This window comes from Ammospiza caudacuta, chromosome 8, assembly GCF_027887145.1.
Source record: "Ammospiza caudacuta isolate bAmmCau1 chromosome 8, bAmmCau1.pri, whole genome shotgun sequence".
Classification (NCBI taxonomy): Eukaryota; Metazoa; Chordata; class Aves; order Passeriformes; family Passerellidae; genus Ammospiza; species Ammospiza caudacuta.
In genome coordinates, this window is record NC_080600.1 from 36,918,053 (window position 1) to 36,940,134 (window position 22,082).

General features: G+C 38.2%; 1 protein-coding gene across 1 annotated transcript in view; it reads right to left on the bottom strand.

The window, feature by feature from the left end:
* NCKAP5 (NCK associated protein 5) overlaps positions 1–22,082 on the bottom strand; it is a 363,982-nt gene that overhangs the window by 25,355 nt on the left and 316,545 nt on the right. Inside the window, exons 16-18 of the mRNA XM_058809518.1 lie at positions 6,153–6,473; positions 3,835–3,971; positions 2,224–2,353 (exon numbers count right to left, since the gene is read on the bottom strand). Of these exons, the coding sequence (XP_058665501.1) occupies positions 2,224–2,353; positions 3,835–3,971; positions 6,153–6,473 (588 nt within the window). The remainder of the gene's footprint in view (positions 1–2,223; positions 2,354–3,834; positions 3,972–6,152; positions 6,474–22,082) is intronic.

The window sequence follows — 22,082 nt, forward strand, 5'->3', positions numbered from 1 at the left end:
TGTGCTAAGTTCCTTTAGCATACCCTTCAGTTTGGCTGCACTTGGGAGTTTTTTCCTTTTTACTACATTTTTAGTTAATGAATACAACAGCATAAAAATACACAAGTAAGGTAAGAAAATGGTGCTTGTTCCAGAGCCTGCTGTAGCACAACAACATTAGGAATAAAGCCCTGGTTTCTGAAGTCCAAGGCTGAAAACTCATTCAGAAGAACAAAATAAAACCAGGGGAATTTTCTGCAGCTTCATGAAAGCACACAGGAGACAGATGTTCATGTGAATATTAAGCTCTTTCCTCACAATTCTTGTTACACAAACTTCAACACTGCCTTATAACCTACAGCCTTAGGAGAAGGTCTGCCTCCAATGCCTCTAACAGAATCACATCAGGGTAGAACCAATTTATAACACTGAAATCAAAACACTTTTATGGTTGGAAGAGAAGGATCTGGAATATTTGGCATATTCCCTGTTACTCTACTGACCTTCTCTGTAACATTGGGCAATGCGCTGGGAATCTCATGCTAAGCCCATTAAATCAACAAAAGTCTTATCATTGACTTTTAATAGCCTTTGCATTGGGCACTCAGTCTTTCTGTTCCCTGCTCATAAATGGAAAATGAAAATCATTCCAACACTATAACTGTGCACCCAGTGAGTTTGGGGATTTAGCTAATAAATGCAATTATCTATTAATATAAAAATATTCTCTGTGGATTTGCTGGAGCCCCTGCCCCAGCCTCATGTGGATGTTTTGAGGTTATATCAAAAGTGCATAAAGACACTGAGACCTTTGAACACAGAATGGGATAAAGTATGGTTGTTAATTCCATGTGAGAACAGCATTTAGAGAGCACAGCACAGAAACCCTGACTATGAGGAATGAGCATAGCAGAAATACTTTTGCAGTAATGTGTCATAATCTTCTATTTGTCTCAATCACAGTTATGTATTTATTCTCTTACTGGCTCAGAAGGGAGGCATATACACAAAATTAATGAATCTCTATGTAAGATGGTCACCTCAAGTCATGCTTAGATATCATTAAACTTGGAATCTGCTGCCATTTAATGCAACTGCTAACACATGATAAAATAAGGGGTTTTTTTTTCTGTAAATTGTGATGAATGCAGGAAAGATAAAAAGCTTATTTACTTCTTTTAAAAATCATATTTATTGCATTAAAATACGCTTTGTAAAAAGCAAAATCTGTAAAAATAAGTGTTTATGGGCTGACTAAAATGACTTGCAACATTTTCTACAGATTAAACCCACAAAGCTGCAGCACTAATGTAAATAAATGATCCTAGCTTGCTATTCTGCTCTCTCCCATGGAATTTCAGGCAGTGGGTTAGCTCTGAAAATGCCAAATGCAGGAGACACTTAAGAGCCCAGCGTGCAGCCACTTGCGCTGCTCTCCGTGCCATCATCATCACCTGGTGATGGTGCTGCAGGTGCTGATCTGTGCCAGGCCAGCTTGGGGCTGCTCAGGGCATCAGCTGCAGGCCCTGGCCAGAATTCCCAGCTGCAGGGACCCCTGGGCTGCAAGGACAGGGACAGAGCTGCCCTCCCCTCCCCAGGGCACACATCTGCACGGGAAGGTGGCTCCGAGCACAGCAGGCTGGCGATGGAGACAAGGCAGCAATTTCCCAGGTTATTAAACACACAGAAAACTATTATCTCAAGAACTTCACTTAATGTGTTTTTATCTACTGGAATTCAGTAAATTCCGAATTGCCATCAATTCTCACTAAAAGCTTTCTCACTTGAAAGCTGCAATATATACAGAGAGGAAAATGAGAGAAAGTTCACTGTGGCACCATAACCAACATCACCTTGACACAGAGGTTGGGAAACTGTGGCCTTCATCACTGCATTATTTCAACTGGCTGTATAACAAAAAAGAAAAAAAAAAAAACGAAAACTATATTTATAGTTACCTTTCAATTTTGTAATAATGTAATTATTTTTATTTGCACCACAGAGGTTTATATATAAAAACCTACAAGTTAAGCCCCCACTAGCAAAAACTGTGGAAGAGGAAAAAAAAAATGTACACATAATAAAAAGAAAAAGGTAATAAAAAGTTAATGGAAAATTAGACTGAAGAAAGATTTGGGGTTAGAAAGTGAAATCTAGACAGAAAGTTCAATGAAGGACACCATCTGCTGCTGAGTCAGTGTGGGGATGAGGGACATACATCTTTATGTACCAATTTTCAATTACCTTGTCTGTTGCTCTTTGTTAGCTCCACAAGAGTCTCCTGTGCAGCTCTGAAATAACTGGTTTTGTACTCTGGCTCTGGCTCACTGTCAGTGCTGCTCGCTGAGTACGTGCACACCCTTAGAGCTGTGTCCTACACAAAGAACGGCATGGCAGCAAGTCAGAAAATGCAAAAATATCAAAATAATGCTGAAGATTATACTGGGAGTAGAACATTTTATATTCATCATGCAGTATAAACAGGTAGTTCAACTGGGAAAGTCTGCATTACCAGCCTGCTTCAAGTAATCATCAGTCTGACATGGGGGAAACAATCCATTCTTATCCTGCTACACCCCCTGAGACAGTCTGGCAGAAGCAATCCACATTTTAACTTTTTTTTCCCACTGTAACATTTTTTTTGATTCCACCAATATTTTGGGGTAATTTTTTCCAGCAAGTTTAGTTTTAGTAGTTCTCAAGTATGTTTAATACAGTCTAGTCGTAACATGCAAAATTATCATACCACAAATAGTTTGCTACAAGCAACTCTAGAGACAATGAGGATGGCCAGTGGACAATTTCTACACCAGTAAATCCTAGTTGTTTCCTAAATTCCTATCTCTTATCCTGATATTTATATTACAGTCCTGGAGAGCCCTTAGTTCCCAGGGGGTTCCTTTGCCAGCTCTTTCCAGGAAGCAGTATTATTGATTTTCTTCTGGGAATAGAGAGGAACACTGACAGCTCTGGACATCTTCTAATCATGGAAGGCCTGAAGGCTCAAGGCATTCAGGAGCAGCAGCTCAGTACAATAAACCCTCCAAACCAGGCAGGGGGAAGCCAGGCCTGATAGTGTTGGGGTGATGGCATGTATAAATACCACCTACCACCCCTACTCTGGAGGCTCTAGTGAGATTTTGATTCTGTTTCTCTAAGAGGCATACTACTACTACTACTACTACTGCTACTACTACTACTACTGGTAATAATAATAATATAATTATATAATAATAAGATAATAATTTCCCCATCTTTCCATCCATACTGCAGCTTTTAACTGAGGCAGAAGGACATTTTTTGATAGGAATCACACACTTGTGGAGAGAGAAGCAGAGCTGAGCATACCTGCATGCAGCCAGGAATTCCCAGCATTGCAAGTCAGCTGTAGTCCCAAAACCCCACAGAAACATGTTAGAGTACATACATGTTGGGAACATACTCTAGAGTATTTTCCTGTTCACAATACTTCATAGCACCTCTCAAACTCTCATACTAGACAGACATACAGACAAGGAAACCTAGTCCTGAGAAAAAAAACCATCCCAATCTCATGAAAAGCAACAAACAAGATCAACTTTCTAGAAGAGAAGAATGGGGTAAAATATCTCCATTTCCTTTTCTAAAAGTCCTGAGAGGATTTTAATTAAAACATGTTTATAACCAGGAGGACAAAGAACCTTTAAGTGCTGTATTATTATTATTACTGATAAATAATGAGAGAGTGAATGAAGGGTAAGGAAGTAAATGCAGCTGTTAGATTGTTAGTTACTCTTCACACATATTAAAACACTGATACTCAACACTGGCCACAGTACCCATCTCATTTAAGAGGTGCCACTACTCATTTTATACCTTTGGTTTAGTAGTTTTCTTGGGGGCCCACTCTGGAAGAACTTCTCTATTTTCTACAATCTCTTCGGCGTGGTCTAACGAGGCAGAGGTCACAGAACTTGCTTCTTGCTCACTTTGCTTTGCAAGGTTAATTATTCCTGAATTAAGGGAAGCATTATTTAAATTCTAGGTCTCATCAGCATCTCCATGATAGTGTGTCAATTATAATTCAGTAAAAGCTGGGGGCAAATTGTGATACTTTCATTATGTCCAATAATATTTTACTACTCAAAGGAAGAACTTACTAACTTAATGGAATAGTTCTAAGTAAAGTAGCAGAATTTCATCTGAATTCTTTTCCAGTTAAAAAGAGAAGAGGAAGCCATGAATTTAAATCCCTTCATTAGGTATAAAATATATACCCTTTCAACAGAGAAACAACACTCAGTAACTACATCTAGGCATTGTAGGCTCTCCTCTGCTATTTCATGTTCTTAGAGAACAATCTTTTAATATAAATATAATTGGAAGTACCTTTCTAGCAGAAAGCCAGCTTTTTTGTTTGCTATATTTGCACTATGCAAAATCGAAACATCGAAGAAGATATATGGTGCATATGAAATAAAGTGATAAATGTAATTTGGATGAGGAAGTGAGGGAGAGAAGAATTGAATGAAGATAGTCTAGGTAAAGAATGAGCTGACCCCATCATCTGATGTATACTACTTTTTTGCAACATCTCTTCATGACAATTTAATTAAGATACAAACCTTACAAGGTTGGTGCAGTGAATATTAGCATTAAGATCAGAACAACCTTACTGCTACTGACTTCTTATGAAGCAATTCAATGCTTGCAGTTTCTGTTCAATTTGTTATAATGACAGTGTTTAATCATGGGCTCTACTCTATAACACATGGCTGAATTGAGGTCACACATGTGGCCATTCAAGCATGCAGCACGTAATCTATAACTAAGATTTCTCTTCTGAATCCTTCTTAGCTGGACCATTAATTAACAGTGCACCTATTTTAAAAGTAATAAGTATTAAAATATCTTTTATTTAGCTTTAATTTGAAACAAGCAAAGGAGTCTGCTATAAAGCATACAAAGTGTGTTTACAGCCTATTATGCCACTACAATACTACACTGGGAATATTGCTAAATCAACTGAATTCTAAGATGTTTAATTAGAAAACTTCTGTTATGCATCCTATGGACATATAAGAGAGGCTTCTTTCCTCCTATATATGGTTCAATATATGTCAGCTCATTAGCAGAACATATATTTGATGGCCTTAAACTAAAATCAAACTTGATATTTAACCTTACATGCTAATTACATAGAATCTCTCTTATAGAGGGACACAGATTTATACAAGTTAAATACTCACAACTTCTACAGGAGCAGTAACTGGACTGACAAAGTGCTAATCACCATAACCTCAATAAATGAGTGACATTGCATTTGGTCAAGATAAAACAATACCCTTCTGCATTAAACTAGTCATTTTTACTGTGCTTTCTGCTGTATCTGTTGTGCTGACTATGAAAATTTCCCTATTGTTAATGCTACATGATTTTTAATGTTATTAAAATATATATTAATAACTCCAGAGCCTTCAAAAAACTTATATAAATAGTCAATGTTTGTTTATAAAAAATGCACAGACTTCAATGGGACTGTTTACTAATACAGAGTTATTTTCTGGAGCTTTGATGGGTTGCCAGTCCTTTTATACCTTTGTCAGCTCTTGTTTTACAGCTTAAACACACATATAGCTCATAAATGAGAGTCAGGTACTTTATGTTCATATACAGAAATGTGTTTGTATGATGTAGTAAAGTAATGAGAGCCTTGTTTGAGATCAAGGCCATATATTCAGTGGGACAGAATTTATGCATTGGCCAAATGAATCCTTAGTTCAAATCCAGTATCAAAAGCAAGCAAGTCTTTATGAATTTATCTTTTCTATGTCACAACACGGTTGTGCTTTGTACTTTGTACAGTGTGATCCTGAATATTGCTGAACATCCATATTCTTTTTCAAGTCAACTTCCAAGGCTGTCATATGGCCTTTTTTTCTTCAAGTACTGTTTCTTGAGAAAAGGCTTTAAGTACTAAACTAATTTTTCTTTCTCAGATAAGCATTTTGTATAACAAAATTTCCATACAGCTCAGGTCACAAACTTGTTAACCTTACGCATTCATAAAGAGAATATCTTCTGCTCCACATTTAACATTTCTGTTATCAATTGCCATTATTACAGGATTTCTGCTAATCAAAACAGAGGCTGAGGCAGAAATAATGTGATTTTCAGTGTAATTGACATTTTACCTGAGGAAGCTGGTTTGGGAAGGCGACTCTGAAAAGGTCGCATCCCTTTGGCAGTCATGGCCGGATCAGATGTTGAGTGACTAATCACACTTTCCACAGGCTCCTGGCTCTTAGCTGCTGAAGGCACTTCTCTCTCAAGAGTTTTGGCTTTTACTGAAGGAGCTGCAAGAGGAGCTGGCTCAGCTGCTGCAAAGATTCCCGTTTCCAAGGAATTTCCCATTTCTTGCTTAGAGATGTGTCTCGCTGTCGATCGGTTCCCCGAGTCGGGCAGGGGGAAGGTTCCAATCCCGCTGTCCAGCGTCCTCATCTGGCAGCAAGACTCTAAGGCACAGGAAATTGGTGTGATGGGAAAGAACTAAAGGTATTTAAAGCCAGGGAAAGGACCTAGGGGGAAAAAAAGGCCTCTTCAAGGAAAGGGAAACATTTTGTGAGTGTGCTGTTACCTGTCACTTGGATGCTTTTGACACTTTGTGTAATTGAATACAAGGAAATCCCTGTTGAGTGAAATTAAACAAGTGCCACAACATTGACACTGGCCTGCTTTGGAGCAACAGTGTGACAATGGCTAAGTGGGGCAGGTCCTGGAAAGCAATTACAGATGAAATTTTAAAATCATTTAGTTTGAAAGCCCACAGAATGTCTAGAGAGTACCAGTGCGAGGGATGGAGTAGTGCAAGACATTTCTTCCCATAAACCCACTCTCCACACAAGAAGGTGTTAACCAAAATGTATGATGTATTCTTACACAAAATTAAGATCTACAGAATTTTCTAAGAGATACTCATCTCTCAGAGCATCCTGAAAATCTTGGACAGCAGCAGCCCTGCCTTTGTTTACCTTGTCACACTCTGGTCTGCACATCCCAGTTTGGGTAAGTGTCCACAATGCCAGGCACATTTAGTACTTTTTTTGGAAGCACTGTGGTCCCACACAGCCCTCCAGATTATTCATCCTATTGGAAAGATGCTGTACAAACCATGGAACAGGGACATGTACAAGTGTAGCTGTGTGCTCACTGCTATTTGAGCAACCAGCATGTACAGGCAACTCCCCTGCCCTCTCATTCTGTATCAGTTTCCAGAGAATTCCCTTTTGTTTCCAAAAGGGGCAAACAATGTTGAAGAGCCTGTGATGGCAAGGTCCTTCTGAGAGCTATAAACACCAAGGAGGGAACTTCAGCACTAGTGGGTGGAAAATGAGCATAATTTAGGTTAAATGTCTGGAAACATCCCTTGACAGCAAGATCTTAAGTCTGCGGCAGACAATCCCAAAGGAAGCAGAGGAATTTGCTTTGAACAATTTAAGGCTACACTAGACTAAAGATACACTGCACTGAACAATTGTACTCTAGCAGGAGATGCAGAACAGGGCTCAATATATTTTCTCCATCTCTATTTTACATGTTTCTGAGTATTGACTTTTTTCTGTGATATGTCCAATTGTTATTTAAGTCTGTTGTAGTTGTCAGTGCTCTCTCAAGTAATTTTCATTATTTTTTCCTCTTCAGTGTTTCTAATACTCTCAAAAATTTGGAAATATTTCTCCCCTGTGGCTTTTGCCTATTTGTTTTTGAACCAAGAACATTACCATAGTCATTCTTGTTAAATATCTTCATCTCAATGGGCCTTTCTTGATAACAAGGAAAAACTACTTACAGATAAATTAAATATGTATTTCTGTTTCATGGTTCTTGAGAAAGGACAAGAAGCCTATATTTATGTGGTCTTCTTTGCCTTTTCCTCATCACTCAGAATCAAAGAAGGACTGAAAGTCCTGAACCCTACAGGGCCTGGCTGAGCTGCAGTGGCAAATTCTCTGTGCATTGTCTTTTGAAAGGGCAAGAATTGATTCTGATTTCTCTCACAAAATTACTGCATGCCAATTATTTCTCTCCAAAGGAGAAAAGGTGTGGAAGCCACACCTAGCGAGCACCAGCATTTTCCATCACATTTTTTTGCTAATGTGTCATAATGATTTTTGGAGTTGCTGAAGGTTTTCCAGGAAGCATGAAGAAAAAAAAATTATATTTGGTTCTGCTGCATCAAAAAGAGTATCCCATCTACTGAACCCTCTGATCTCAGCTATACTTCCTCTAACTTTTTTGTTTGTTTGTTTGTTTGCTTTGGAATAGCAAAATATCTAGACAGAAGTGGGAGTGTGGAGAAGCAATTTAAAATGCCAGGTGTTGCCCTTGCCATTTTTCTGAAGATAATCAAGCTGAAACAGCATGTTAGCTTATGGACAGGCAATTCTTCAGCTAGAGACTGTTGAAGAGAGAGTTATTAAATAAAGGGAAATATGGAATAAAAAGGATTTCTGTTATCTGCCTCTCAACTAAGAGACATCTGAGCAACCCTGGTTGTGTTGGAGAGGCAGGGAGACACGGAGTAAACTGAAAACATAAAAACCACAGAAGTCTGAGGAGTCTCCCCTCTCCTGTCTGTATGGCCAGTGTGAGACCTGATTTGGAACCATTTCCACAGGGATTCTGAAGGACCTTTTAGTGTTGTTTCCTTTCTTACCATTCTCTAGGAAAAGAAAAAGGCCATTCCCTCTGAATTAATACAGGAAAATTAAGTAGGATCAAAATGTATATCAAAAAGCAAAGCTACAGCCTTGGCTAAGGAGAACTGGAAGATGGAAACTTTTATTTTCTGAGGGCATTTCTTGAAATGACATATGGATTTCTCTTGCCCACTACTACCTTGTGTACATCTAGGAATGGACCATGAAAACAATGGCAGAGAATCAAAAGAAATTAATACTGAGAGTCAGACTTCCAGGATGTACAGTCCCCTGCTGTTTCCAAAATAATTGGGAGAGTGATGAAGGAGCACACCATGGTATCACATTTAATTAAAAGGAAAAAAAAATTAATCAATTATATTCTTCCTTCATAGAGACTTTACCCATGATAAAGGAAATATACCAGGTGGAAAACAGATTTTTAAAGCAGCTCACACAGCTCAATTTTTAGTTCTGAAAAACCACAAAAGGGTCTGGTTTTCAAAGTGCTCAATGGTTGGCAGCTCCCATTGAGACACTTAGAGACAGTGTTTTAGAAAATTCTGTGACTCAGCTATGTTGAACAATCCACAAAACTCTAGTCCTAAATCCAGAGGAAACCACAAAATTTTTTGTGAATTTTTATTTTTCATTACTGAAAGTAACTAATTCACCCCTAAATCTACATAATAAAAATAAAAAAAGTATCTTCCAGAACAATTTGTATTACTGAAAGAACAGATATACATTAGCTTATGTTTTTAAAAAAAATTTCGTGAAACAACTGCAAAATAAAAAGTACTTTATACATCCTAGGGACAGCTTTCAAACAGCTTCATGGCCCATCTGATTTCATCAGCTGCACTGACACTTCAAATTACTGTTATCAGCAAGAGCTGCACAAGACTACATAATGAAAATATGTAAAAGTTAAATCTCTGGTGCTGTGACAGTACCACTCAGTAGATGAAAAATGACTCCGTGAAACATTAAAGTCTGGAAAGAGTTATATATGAGCTTAATTACTTTTGCTTGAGAATTCTTCCTGGCATACCAGCCAAATTCCTTGCCTTTGCCTGATTTTTTTTTTTCCCTCCTCTTTCTTTGCCAGGGAAGAAAGAAGCCCACAGAATAGTATTGATTTTATTGTGGACATCTACATTGGGTTTCTAGTGGATAGACTCATCATCAGCCACTTCTCTGAATAATCAGACTGGAATCAAAAGCCTGAAATAGTCCCTCCCCACTCTCTCATCATGGGGATTTGAGTCTGGACCTAAAACAAAGTCCTTGGAAGTCCTACTGTAGAGGAACAATTCCAAACTGAAAACAGAAACAAGGAAGAATTTCTGTTTCCTGGAGGTCAAGAAACTCCTGACTGCATGGGAACCTCTTGATGACAGGGTGTTGTAAGAGCCCAGTGGAAAATTTCAGGAAGACCTTTAATGTTAAGAAGCCTCTTAATCACAGGAAAAAAGAAGTTAACATTGCATAGAAAGTTTTCTGAAATACTTCTCAATAATTTTCAAATTTAATATTTTCACGCTCAAGACGATCCTGCAGTTCATGTGCTCCATCAGCTGGACACCACAGCAATTTGTGCAGCTGGACAATGCTTTGCAATATTTCCTTATCACTGGTGCTTCACCAGCATTTTCTGGTGTCAGTAGGTCAGCAATGTCTCTTCAACACAGAGTCAGCACCCAAATTAGAGATGGAACAAAAAGGATTTGTGAAAACTCTGCACCACTCTGAGGGTCTGTACAAGAGGAGAGCAGGAAAGGGACACACACTCAGGCTGGCAGGTATCAGGAATTCTAAAAATCAGATCATCACAGGGGAAAACAACTCTAGCAGCTCATTCTGTAGGGATTTTTTTTACATTTTCCTCTGAAATGTAAAAATGAAAGAGTTAGAAGTAAACATACCCCACTGATAAGAACTGACAGCTTAGAATTAATTGAAGTATTTTAGGGCATTCTCCTGAGCGTAGATAATTTAAAAATGCATCTTAAACACCAGCAACAAATCATTAAACCTAATTATTCTTCAACTTTTTTTTTTTATTTCTTCTGAAACACTTGCCACAAAGATATCAGAAACACATCAGCTCCATCTCAGAAAGCATCCTTGGTACCATTCACTGGGGACTGGAAGGGAATACCCAGGGAAGCTGAGTGCTGGCCCTGCTTTGTGTTCCTTCAGAAGTGCTGCCCTGGGTCCCTGTGAGGCTGAGAGGAGCTCTCCTCTGAGCTGGCACCAAGCTGCTTTGTGCTGCTTCACAGCACCCTCCTCTGCTCCTCTTTCCATACAATGCATGTGAGAGGAAAATCAATGTGGGGGGAAAAAATAGAAGGAAGCATAGAAGAGCTCCTGTGAAAGGAATTGCTTCCAGCACAACATAAGAAATGTGGGTCCAGCCCTGATTAAGTTCTACACTGATGGTTGAAAAATAGAGTATTAAAACAAGCAGTGGAGCAAAATCCATCCCACTTTTAAATTAGGGATGTGTTAGTCTTTCTAATGTTGAACCTGTGGTTGAGTCCTAGCACATAATGAAGAGCTTTTATGAATTTCATAAAGGAGAAGACATAAGATGGTGACATGTCTTTTAAACAAAGCTTCTTATTATACTTTTCTTCAATAATGTGAAAACATGCTTTTGCTAAGGGGGATAAAATGCCACATGTTATTGCAAACAAACCTTTAACTGAATAACTGGGGAGTGTTTCATAATGTCTCCTCAGGTAAAGCAAAGATTCACATTCTAATAAAGTCTTTTTATGTTGCATCCTAAATGAGTTTCACAGATGCTCAGTCTATTCACAAATCACATACAAGTCCTGCTTTACACAGGGACTGTTACATGGCTGAGAATTCTATAAAATAACTCGTGGTTATTTTGACCACCTATTTAAAACAAAATGTGAGTTTTTCTCTGATTTTGAAAAATCCATAAAAATCTTTACAAAAACCACAAGATGCCAAGTTTTGCCCACAGAGCTAAAGTAAGGCATCCATCAGCATTTCTATTGAACAGGTATTTGTGGATAAATATCATTCAAAATGATCAGGCAATTCACCTACTTTGAATTACATAATGAGAGGAGACATTCCTGGATGGTGGCACAGAGAAAAGGATTTACAGGTTGGAGAGGAAATAATTACAGGTGCTGGTGTGCTGTAACTGCAGTTCTGCCTCTCTGCCCACTTGTGCCACGAGTGACAGAAGGAAATGAATCAGCTGCCTCTTGGTGCTGCTGAGGGGACTGAGAATTCCAGAACAACCTCAGCCATTCCCCACCATGAAACACACTGATGGCTACCAGATGCAATTACTGCAAACAGACCCTATTTCTACTTCAAATGACACATAAGCAGTTTATATTTGGAGGCTTTATGTTACTTAACTTCGGTGGCAAATCTATCTTAACATTAAAAATGAACAGCAACAAAGAGGACAAATGTATTTTATGTCAGAAAGATCACAGGTAGTTCTGCTTGCATCAGGCTTTCTACGCATAATACTAGTAGCACAGGGACATACTTTCTTTAAAAGAAGCATCCCACCTCATGAAAAATGTGGAATCCTCCCCTGTGCTCACCACTACAGCTGGTTTGAGATATTCCTCACATAAATTTTCAAGTTTTGGCCTACAAAACTGCACATGATTGACAGAAATTTCAGCTGAAATCTTTAAGTACCACCAGAATTCTCCACAGAAAGCAGGCATTTTCAGGAAAAAAAAAATCAGTCAAAAATAGCTCTGTATCAAGCACAGTTTCGCTGGGAAATTTCCAGCAAGCTGTTTTCAGAAGTACAGGCTTAAGCCTTAACAGGTTTTGAGAGGTAAATAACACTGAATAGGCCTCCTTCAAGGAGTATCTAGGACATTAAAAATGGAATTACATAGTTCCCATCAGCAACAGAATAAACAAATTCTCACACATCACCTTTCTTTGCATTAGAGAGTTCAAGAGTTTCCACTAAGCTGTCACAGGGAACCAAATAACAACTACTGGCTTTCTTCTGGAACACAAAGGGAGTATAGCTTCCCCTAGCATTTTGAAACATGCCAAATTAAAAATTAATAGATTTTTTTTTCTTTTCAAAAGAATATTTCAAGTGTTGATAGGTCCCTGCAAAATTCTTTCAAAAGTTAATAAACATCTTTAAGCTACATGTGGCATTGGCAGGAAGAAGTTAAACTACAGATGGCAAAACAGATCTCTTTATTTGCACATCCTTCTCTTCATCTGCAATGCTAAAGCAACCACAAAAAAAAGAAAATGCATTTCTGCCAAATTGATGTCAATTTAAAGTAGATTATTCCTTCTGGGTTTACACTATAATTTGATCCAGCTGATCAAAGATGAGTGCATTATTGTTTTCTGAGATCTGAGGTACAATCAGTGCGCAAAATTAAAAAACCCAAAGGCTATCCAAGGTAAAAGTAGAAAAGACTCAACTTTTCACAGCCCTACAAACCCATGGGCACTGCACTGGTGGCAAGGGATTATTTCCAACATATATTAAGGAACGATAAATTGGAGAAGGACTGTGCTGTGTATTTTCAAATGATGGAACTCCATTCATGGCTACTTGAATCTGGGATTACAATTTATGCCTATTTATAATAACAATAAACTAAATAAATACAAACTTTCCCAACTTATTCAGTCTTTTTCTATTTTCTTCCTAGTCACGCTTTATTTTGCAAAACCCACAAACTTCAATATGTCATTTATCCAATAAATTGTCAGCTGTCTTCACAGTTTTCCATGACCACAATCCCATCTGAAGTGTATTTTTTGAGTTAGACAGATAATTGCTGCCTCATTTAATTCCAGTCCCATCTTAAAATACATTTCCACTAGTAAGTCAAGATTAGCTTTAATTATTAGGGAATACTAATGATCTTGTAGTCCAATTTAACAGTTATCTATGGACATTTTTTTTTTTTTAACAAATGCTTTCTATCCTCCTCCAGGCATTTAGGTCTGGTCCCTGCATGCTTGTAATGGTGGCAAGCTATGTGGAATAATGCTGTTAAAGAGGATAAAATGAGCTGGAGAAGGAACTTAGATAATTTTTTACATTTTCTCCTCCCCATCTCTGAGTGTCCATTAAATACAAAGGTGTATGTGCAGTTTTCCAGCTGGGCAAGTCTCACAGCCAATGGCACCTGGAATTATCTCTCTTGTATTATGCTGTTATATTTTCTTTCTAAAAAATCTCCTCACTGTTCTCAGGAGACAGGATATTAGGAATAGATACTATTTTAATCCTACTAGAAAAGATATATTGAGACTTATAATTCATTTGAAGAGCAGCTTGAAGCTCTGTGTAAAAGGTAATTAAATGAGGACTGGGTGCAGCCTGGCTGTCACTGGGGCCAGCCTAGAAATTCTTTGTGGAGCTTTTCTGGTTGTGTATCCCCCTTTGGCTTTACACTGCCAATCAGCCTTACAACTCTGCAACTATCTCTGAGAAAGTTACAGATGAGTAAGAGCTGAGAAGAAGAGTCCTCACATCTCGGGCAAGGTGTGAATCCACGGTAAGCAACAGGTCTGCTGCCATGCAGGAATGCAGCTTTCCCAGGCTTTTTCACTGAGCAGAGCCTTCTGTTTCCCTCAGAAATGTGAAGGTGGGGAGCCAGCAATTGCACAGTGTCAGGAACACCTTCCTGGGGATGGCTCATGCAAGGTATGGGTGGATGCTCCCCTTCTAACAGGAAGGAAACATCCCAGCTCTCAGAAATGCAAAGCCCAAGACAGGATGGTTTGTCATCCACCCACTGCTAAGGGCAGCCTCAGCCATGCCTTTCCCATGTCACCACAGGCCTTCATCTCTCTCACTTTATGCCCCAGTTCCTCACATTAAAACACAGAGCTAATCCCACTTCTCCATCCCTGGAGTGCTGCCACGAGGATAAAGGATGTGGATTTTTGGCAGTCAGAGCATGACCAACCTGCAATGCCTGCCATGAATAATGCTTGTGCACAGATACCTCCACTCAGCTGTTCTGGAGCTTATTCAGGAATTAACAGCCAGCTGCAAAATACTTACAAGAAGCATTAAGGCAGGGGTTTTGCTGGTATTATTAGAGGCAGCTGGTTTATTTTAAGAATAACTGCATTAAAGCACAGTTAGAGAAGTGAAGAGGTCACACAGCATCTCACGGACACGGGCTGCACACAGTGCCCAGAGGAGCTTTTGGCTGCTCCATGGAGGGCGGCTGTCACTGGTGACTGCGCTGGAGGCATTTAAGGATAACAGGATGGAAGCACTGATTTCCTTGCTGTTAAACAACTCTCTTATAAATTGGAGTTTGGTTTCACTCACAGTGAGATACTTTCTTTGATTTTCTATTCCCAATAGATAGGACTAGGGATAGTGCTTTAAGCAAAAATGCAGTTTTTGGTAAACATGGACCAGTTTCTAAGTGCATAGGAAGCTCTGGGTTTTGCAAATGCACTAGAGAACATGCTATATTTATTCTGTAACATCACTGCTTTTTGTTTGTTAGTAAAAAAAAATACTGAAATTAAAGCCACATGAATATTTAACGAAGCTTTAAATAATTTATTTTTAGTTTTGTCCTGAAGATGGCTTTACTTAAGGGTACTGGTAACAATCACTTAAAATATACATGCACACCTGAAAAAAACTGATTTTATTTCTTAATTAATGCAAAATTATTAACAGAGTGAGAGCACAAAGCTTTAAGTAACTTTTAGGTACACTGGAATCCTTCCATTCTGGTACCCAAGTTCAGCTCCTCCAAACCAGCTGAATCAATGTGGAACTAAGTGCAGGCAAGCAGGAGCTGGTAAGAAACCATCATGATTTGAAGCCAGAAGAATGAACTCAGATTTTTTTTCAGGAATTCTGTTTTTTGCAAAAAATGCATGCCACGTTACGTGGTGCTACCAAAACACCATTAGGATGACAGCTTTGAAACAACATACTGCACCTCTTCTTGTGAAAGAAAGGAAGTAAAGAAATTATTCACTGTAAATATATTGATTGATTTCCGTTTCTTTTCCTAACAGTGAAATGTTCAAACACTGAAAAATTGAGTTTATCTAGTATTAAAAACTATGCACTAATTGTATAGTTATTATTTCTCTCTTAGAGTGATTTTTTTGGAAGAGTCTGTTTTTCTATGATTTCCAATTATGACTAATTGCATAATCATATGTCAACAATTCAGGTGTCAGACTGAAGACATAAATCAAAGCACAAACTCAATTAAAAACAGCAAAAAAATTAGCAATAGACATCCTATCCTCAGAGTGAGAATCTGGAAAGGCATATGCCAATACCGCTCAAACTTAACTGATAATTTAGGTAAAAATATATTTTTCATAAAAGTTTTACTAGATTTCATTGTAGAAAAGGAGAATAAAGTCCCTGTGAGCACAGATGAAACATGTTTAAAATAACACATCCTCACTAGAAATGCTTCTCAGTTTGCTCAGTTGTACTTCAGCTACATGAATTAATGGGAAATGCATGACTGAAGTTTCATACACACATCCACAGATGGCCCTTGCCAGGAGCAAAAACACATGTAAAGTAAAAAAGTTTTAAGCACAAGGACTCACACTGCCATAGAGAATCCCAGTGTGTGCTACCCTGTAAGAGGCAGGATAATCAGGCACAGTTCTGATTTGAGTGATAAAAATGAATATAGATTGGGCTAGACTGTAAAATACTGTAAATCAAGCCAGCAGCACCAACTTCAGAGTGGCAGAACCTGGCCATCCTGTTTAATTGACATTTTAAGTCTGAACAAGACCAGCAGATTCTCAGTATCTTGAATATAATTACACTGTATCATATATATATAATGCATAAAGAGACACACTTCTCATTCTAGTGATAAAATTTGGTATTTCTGGGAGAGTAGATGTAATGACAAAGAAGGAAATTAACAGCAAATCACTGTGGCTAATAAGGAAGTGTTGAGCCAAAATATTAATTCTCTGCACAGAGGGAAGACAAGCTAGACAGTAGGCAGCAGCAGAGCTGTAGAAGAATTGGCAATTAGACAAATGCTATGTGTACTATCTTTAAAGTACAAAGAAATGATTTGTCTTTGCCAGACTCTGAAGAAGGTAAGCTGACATAAATTAGAAGACACTAATAGATGTTTAGTTTCTTATTATTCACATTGGCAGGGTTCTCCATCATCTTCATGAAAATACAAGTATCAACTAGAAAAATGCACAGAAAGTTTCCCTCTGTTATCAGAGGCTCCTCCAGACCAACACTTCAAAATCAACCCCTGCAGCAATGCCCAAATGCCAAACAGGTCAAGAACACACACAGCTGACACTATTCATCCTGTTCCTAGTGCTCCAAACACAATAATGGCGCTCCTGCCTGCTCTGCTTGTTCACCTTCTCACCCATAAAAACACACACAAAAAAGCAGGCATTTATTTTAATAAAGTTTCACTGAGAATGTGCAGAGCAACTCAGCAGAAGGAAAGGATATTTAGTCAGCTTTATGTACCAGGGTGAGTATTTGTGATGAGCAAGAGCTGGAATGGAAATTAAGGCTGTTGCACACTGCCCTGGAAGGGCACTCAACAGCAGGACCACAGCACACCTTCAGCAACACAAATATTGCAGCACAGCAATGTGGGACTGCTGAATGTTCTGTAAAGTCTCCCAAAGAGATGGCAAGAGATGGCACACTGCTCAGGGACAGTTGTAGAACAATATCCTTGAAGATTTAAAAAAATTGAGATGAGGTCCCTGAGCAGGACTTCCAACCTAAGGGGATGTTTCTATACACAGGACAGTCAGTTGTTCTTGCAATGCCTACCAGTTATTAAACCAGATTTCCCATCAGTGCTGACTCATTTCAGCTGCTCTTGTTCAGAAAAGTAAGTAAACAACAGCCACAGGTCATTTCAATGGTGTTGAAGGATCAGAAAATTAAGATTTTGGAATACAAAAGGGGAAGAATAGTGCTTGATAATTGCATGGAAATGTAAATGCTTTGGGGATATTACATGGAGGCAGAAAATGGCATAAATTTAGAGAGAATGACTGAGGTATTCTGGCAAGTCAAAATACAAATGGAACTGCTTTTTATCCAGATGATCTCAGTACTGTTTGTGCACATTCAAACATTGCTCCTGTCTGTACAGTGACACCATGGTAGATAAGATTGTGATGGTCTCTCCCATCCTTCAGGACACTTGTGGCATTAGAGTTTGAGCCTTTTTTGTTTTGATTTTTTTTTTAATGAACAAGTTTGGATGCCAGCATTGCTAGAGGCAAGCAATTTATTTTACTATTTATCAATTCATCATTGTTCTAGCAATTGGGAGTCTAGCCCTTTGGATTAACAACCAAGCTGGAAGCTGGTTAGATATGGCAAGTGAGCAGATTTTTAAGCTGCCTGCTATGCTGAACTCCCATTTCAGGGGTCTAACACACTTACAAAGGAATTCATCCAGCACCTACAGATCTAACACCAACCTCTCAGCTTCCACATGCACACAGGGCTTGGGAAAACAGCTTTGTAATGATGTGCAAATAAATCCTTGCATCCTTGTACCATTGCTCATATAGGGGGTTCATGAAAAATCTAATATCTCATAACAACTTGTATCAAAATGGAACATTTTACAGATGTAAAATAGGAACAAACCCAGGCTGGAAATGGATTCAGTGATAACTGGTTTGGCTTGATGACTTTTATAGACAACCTCAGGTGTAGAGCTTTCTAGGCATTCCACAGCTTTGCTGAGTGGTGATGGGGAAGATAAAGCAAACAATTTCCCTTTATCTGAAAATGTGTAAATGAATGATTCAACTCCTACATCCGTTATGATTGCTAAATGGTTCTTAACTTCTGTCAATGGCCTGATGAAAGGAATTCATTCTGACAATGATAAATTGTTTTCTCAGGCATTGAGACTTCATGAAAGAGAGGATTTCTTCTGAGGTGAGATGACACCATATCAGTTGAATATTGTTCCTCATTACATGCACTGGAAGCACCCAGTGATTTGCTGAGCATTTAAGCAAATTGTGGTTCATCCCTTTGCCTCTCCACAGTGATGTGGATCACCTTCCTTTACTGAATGCACAGGCTATAACACAATAAATTGTTCACCATCTCTCCTCTCTCACTTACCCTGTTGCATTTATCTCAGTAATCCATCACAGACCTCACATCATCTGTCTCCAGGTTTTGAGGGCTCCTTAATGTAAATGGGTTTGCTCAAATACATCAGCCTTAATGGACATTCTTTAGGATGATGCATGTCACATTTAATGTATCTACCACATTAATAAGGATTGTTTCCTTCACATCCATTTAAATTTCCCAAGAATGAGAAAACATGAATTTAATAGCTGTTTACTTAGTAACCCAGTAAAACCCAGTTTTAGTAGTTTGCATAATGGTGGACAAAACCAAGTGCTTGGTTTGGCAGAGGAGGGTTTCCAGTATTTTTTTCTCTCATTGGAAACCTGGAGCAAGCTTATTACAAGCAGAAGAACTGCTATTGTTTTCAGCAAGCTTTGGAATAAGACATTAGATAATTTATATAACTAAGCACTAAGAGAATGTACATTAAATGGCACTTTCAGAAATGAAATGTGAAACATAATTTTTCAATTCTAGTGTTCATCAGATCTAGATTTCAGAAAGAAACCAAGACAGAAAAAAAGGGAGATGGCACTGGAGCAAGGATCTGTTGATTAGAAATGGTTATTGGTATGGATACAGAAAGGCTCTGAATGGTAGTCTGGATTTGTGCTTGTCCACACAAGCAGTGACCACCACTTTCAAATAATGCAGGTGAACAAACATGAGGAGAAAGGTGAGAAAAGAAAATGGGTCTATTTGTGGGAAAAACACACATAAGAACCAGGAAGAAAAGAGGAGCAGAAAAAAATTTATCTTGAACACTTCAAAGAATCCAGGCCCTTGTCATAGAAAAGTCTGCTCATGAAGTGTGTTTTCTTATTATCATATATATAATTTCACAGTATGGCTACTGAGTGCTGAATAAAACAATATCAGAATACAAAAGCCAAGGTTATAATCTTTAGTATTTGATGCCAATACAAATAATTTTAACAGACATTTAATTTTAAGTCAAACCCACCTCTATCTGCAAAGTAACATGTTCTTTGCTATCAATATATCTGTAAAATTGCTATCAAGGAGCTGGCAGCTTATCTATAAACTTGCTGTGAAGGACTTTCCTGGTTTCTACTGAAAATGATCACTTTGATCACTTTGCTGCATATAAAGCTTAAAGGAGGGGATTTTAAAACACAGTGCAACATATAAAATACTCACTATACTTCCTCTCTGGAACATGAAGCATCTAAGGAATTCTACCAAATGCTCCCTAAAGATGACAAACTTCAAAAAAGTTTCTTAAAAAAAAAAAAGTTTCTTCCTTTTTCTGACCAGATTGCCTTTAAATTACACTGCAAAGCCCTTCTGAAAGGTTGTTCTTGGAAAGCAGAAAAAATGATGATCAAACCTGCCATGAGGCAGATGATTATCAAGAACTTTAATGGATTTGAGCACAGGGCTACAGCAGAGCTACAAAAGATTCCCTTGACCTCAGTGTGTGTTTTTGTTCTGGCACAAAGCACCAAAGCCTACAGTGCACTTTTAATGTTGCTTTAATAGTGTGGAAGCCCAACCCTCTACCTAGCCAGAGACTTTTCAAAACCCTTTTAAGCCTCTGAAGACATTTGCTCTGTATTATCAAGGTTCCCATTTAACACTGGATGAATCCATTTAGAGCCACTGACCTGGACCTCTAATGAAAATTTGACAAATATTGGTTCCAAGTCCTTCTTCAAAGTTTCAAGAATTCTGGCTACATTTCATCTTCATAATCTTTGCCCAGCTGTGAATTTCTCTTGGAATTCTCCAAACAAACAACAGGGCCAATGCACAGTAAGGTAATTTATTTCCAGGAATCTTTCTGCTGTGGATTCTAACCCCAGCCTGCCCCAGGGATTTAACTCCCCACACAACCTCAGTAGGAAATGCCTTGTGCTTCCAGTGGAGCAGGCACTACCAATAATCCCCAGATGGATTTTGGATTGCTATGACCAATTCTCCTGTTATCAAGTATTTGCTCTCTAGAGAACCCACAAGAAACTTCAGGTCTATTCAGATTGTTAAAATCTATTTTATTTTTACCAGTGATGTTATTTTGATGAAAAAAAAAATCCACTTGCAGTGCTGCCCCTGATATCCAAACTCAACAGGCTTTTATTATACAATGAATCTGGCCTTTTAGCTCAATCAGTGACATATTAAATATAACATTTGAAACCAGGAGCTTTCCAGTTCAATAAAACAACTCCTTCGGATGAACTGCCCATGCTTCCACTGGATTTTAGTGATTTAGACCAGAAGAGTTTGATTCACTTATGTTGCTAAGGATGAAATGCCTGCTGGAAACCCACAATGGTAAATAAACACATTCACACATTGAAATATATCTGACAAAAAAAGAAACCCTCTTTGTTTTTACTGAAACCTGAGTGTAAATTTAAGAACAGACTTGAAACTTTCTCAGACACTTCTCATCAGCCTATTTAAGCTGAGGCTGTGTTCTGTGTGAAGCTTGAGTATATCATTAGCAAAAAGCTTATTCCATGCTGACTTGCTCTTCTAGCAAAATTTCACCCATTTGGGTAACAGAAATGGAAACTAGACCCAGAAAAATTATTATCATACAACTTTCAAACTGGGGCTTGATAAATCACCACAGTGTTGCTGTCTGAGAAAATGGCACATTCAGTCTTTCCCTTCAGCCTCAGCAGAGGCTCATAGCAACACTGAAGAATGATATGATTAATTACAACTAAATTTCCTGTTCATTACAGATACATTCCCAAAAAGAAAACAGCCTGTTAATTTGTGTTTACTCAAAAACACTGTTGCTGCATACCCTACTATTCCCATGTGAAGCTGACTGCAAGAATGAATTCTTCAGTAATTAGCATTTGTTTGCTTGGGCCATGGATTTTTGACTTTTCCCTTGAAGCTGTTTATCAATGAAAATTCTGAATGCATTTTAATTAATACAATCACACTTTTCCAGGAGTAGCTGCTAATTTGAAACAGTAGTTGAAATATGAAATATTGAACTTTTTATTGCTTTGTTCCTCTCAAGATGTCTATTATTACACTCTGTATGTAAAGGTGTCATCTGGAACTGTCTTGTAAGTTTTTGGGTCATTGTGACAAAGGGGAAATTCAAGACAAATAATGACACTTCTACTCCCTTGAGGGAAACAGAATTCTTTCTCTTTGTAAAATGAAGGTGCCTTTTTTATGTTTACATGGGAGCAATACCATCAGGAGCTTGACACATCATCTGTGCATTCAATAAAGGAATTTTATTTATAAGAATA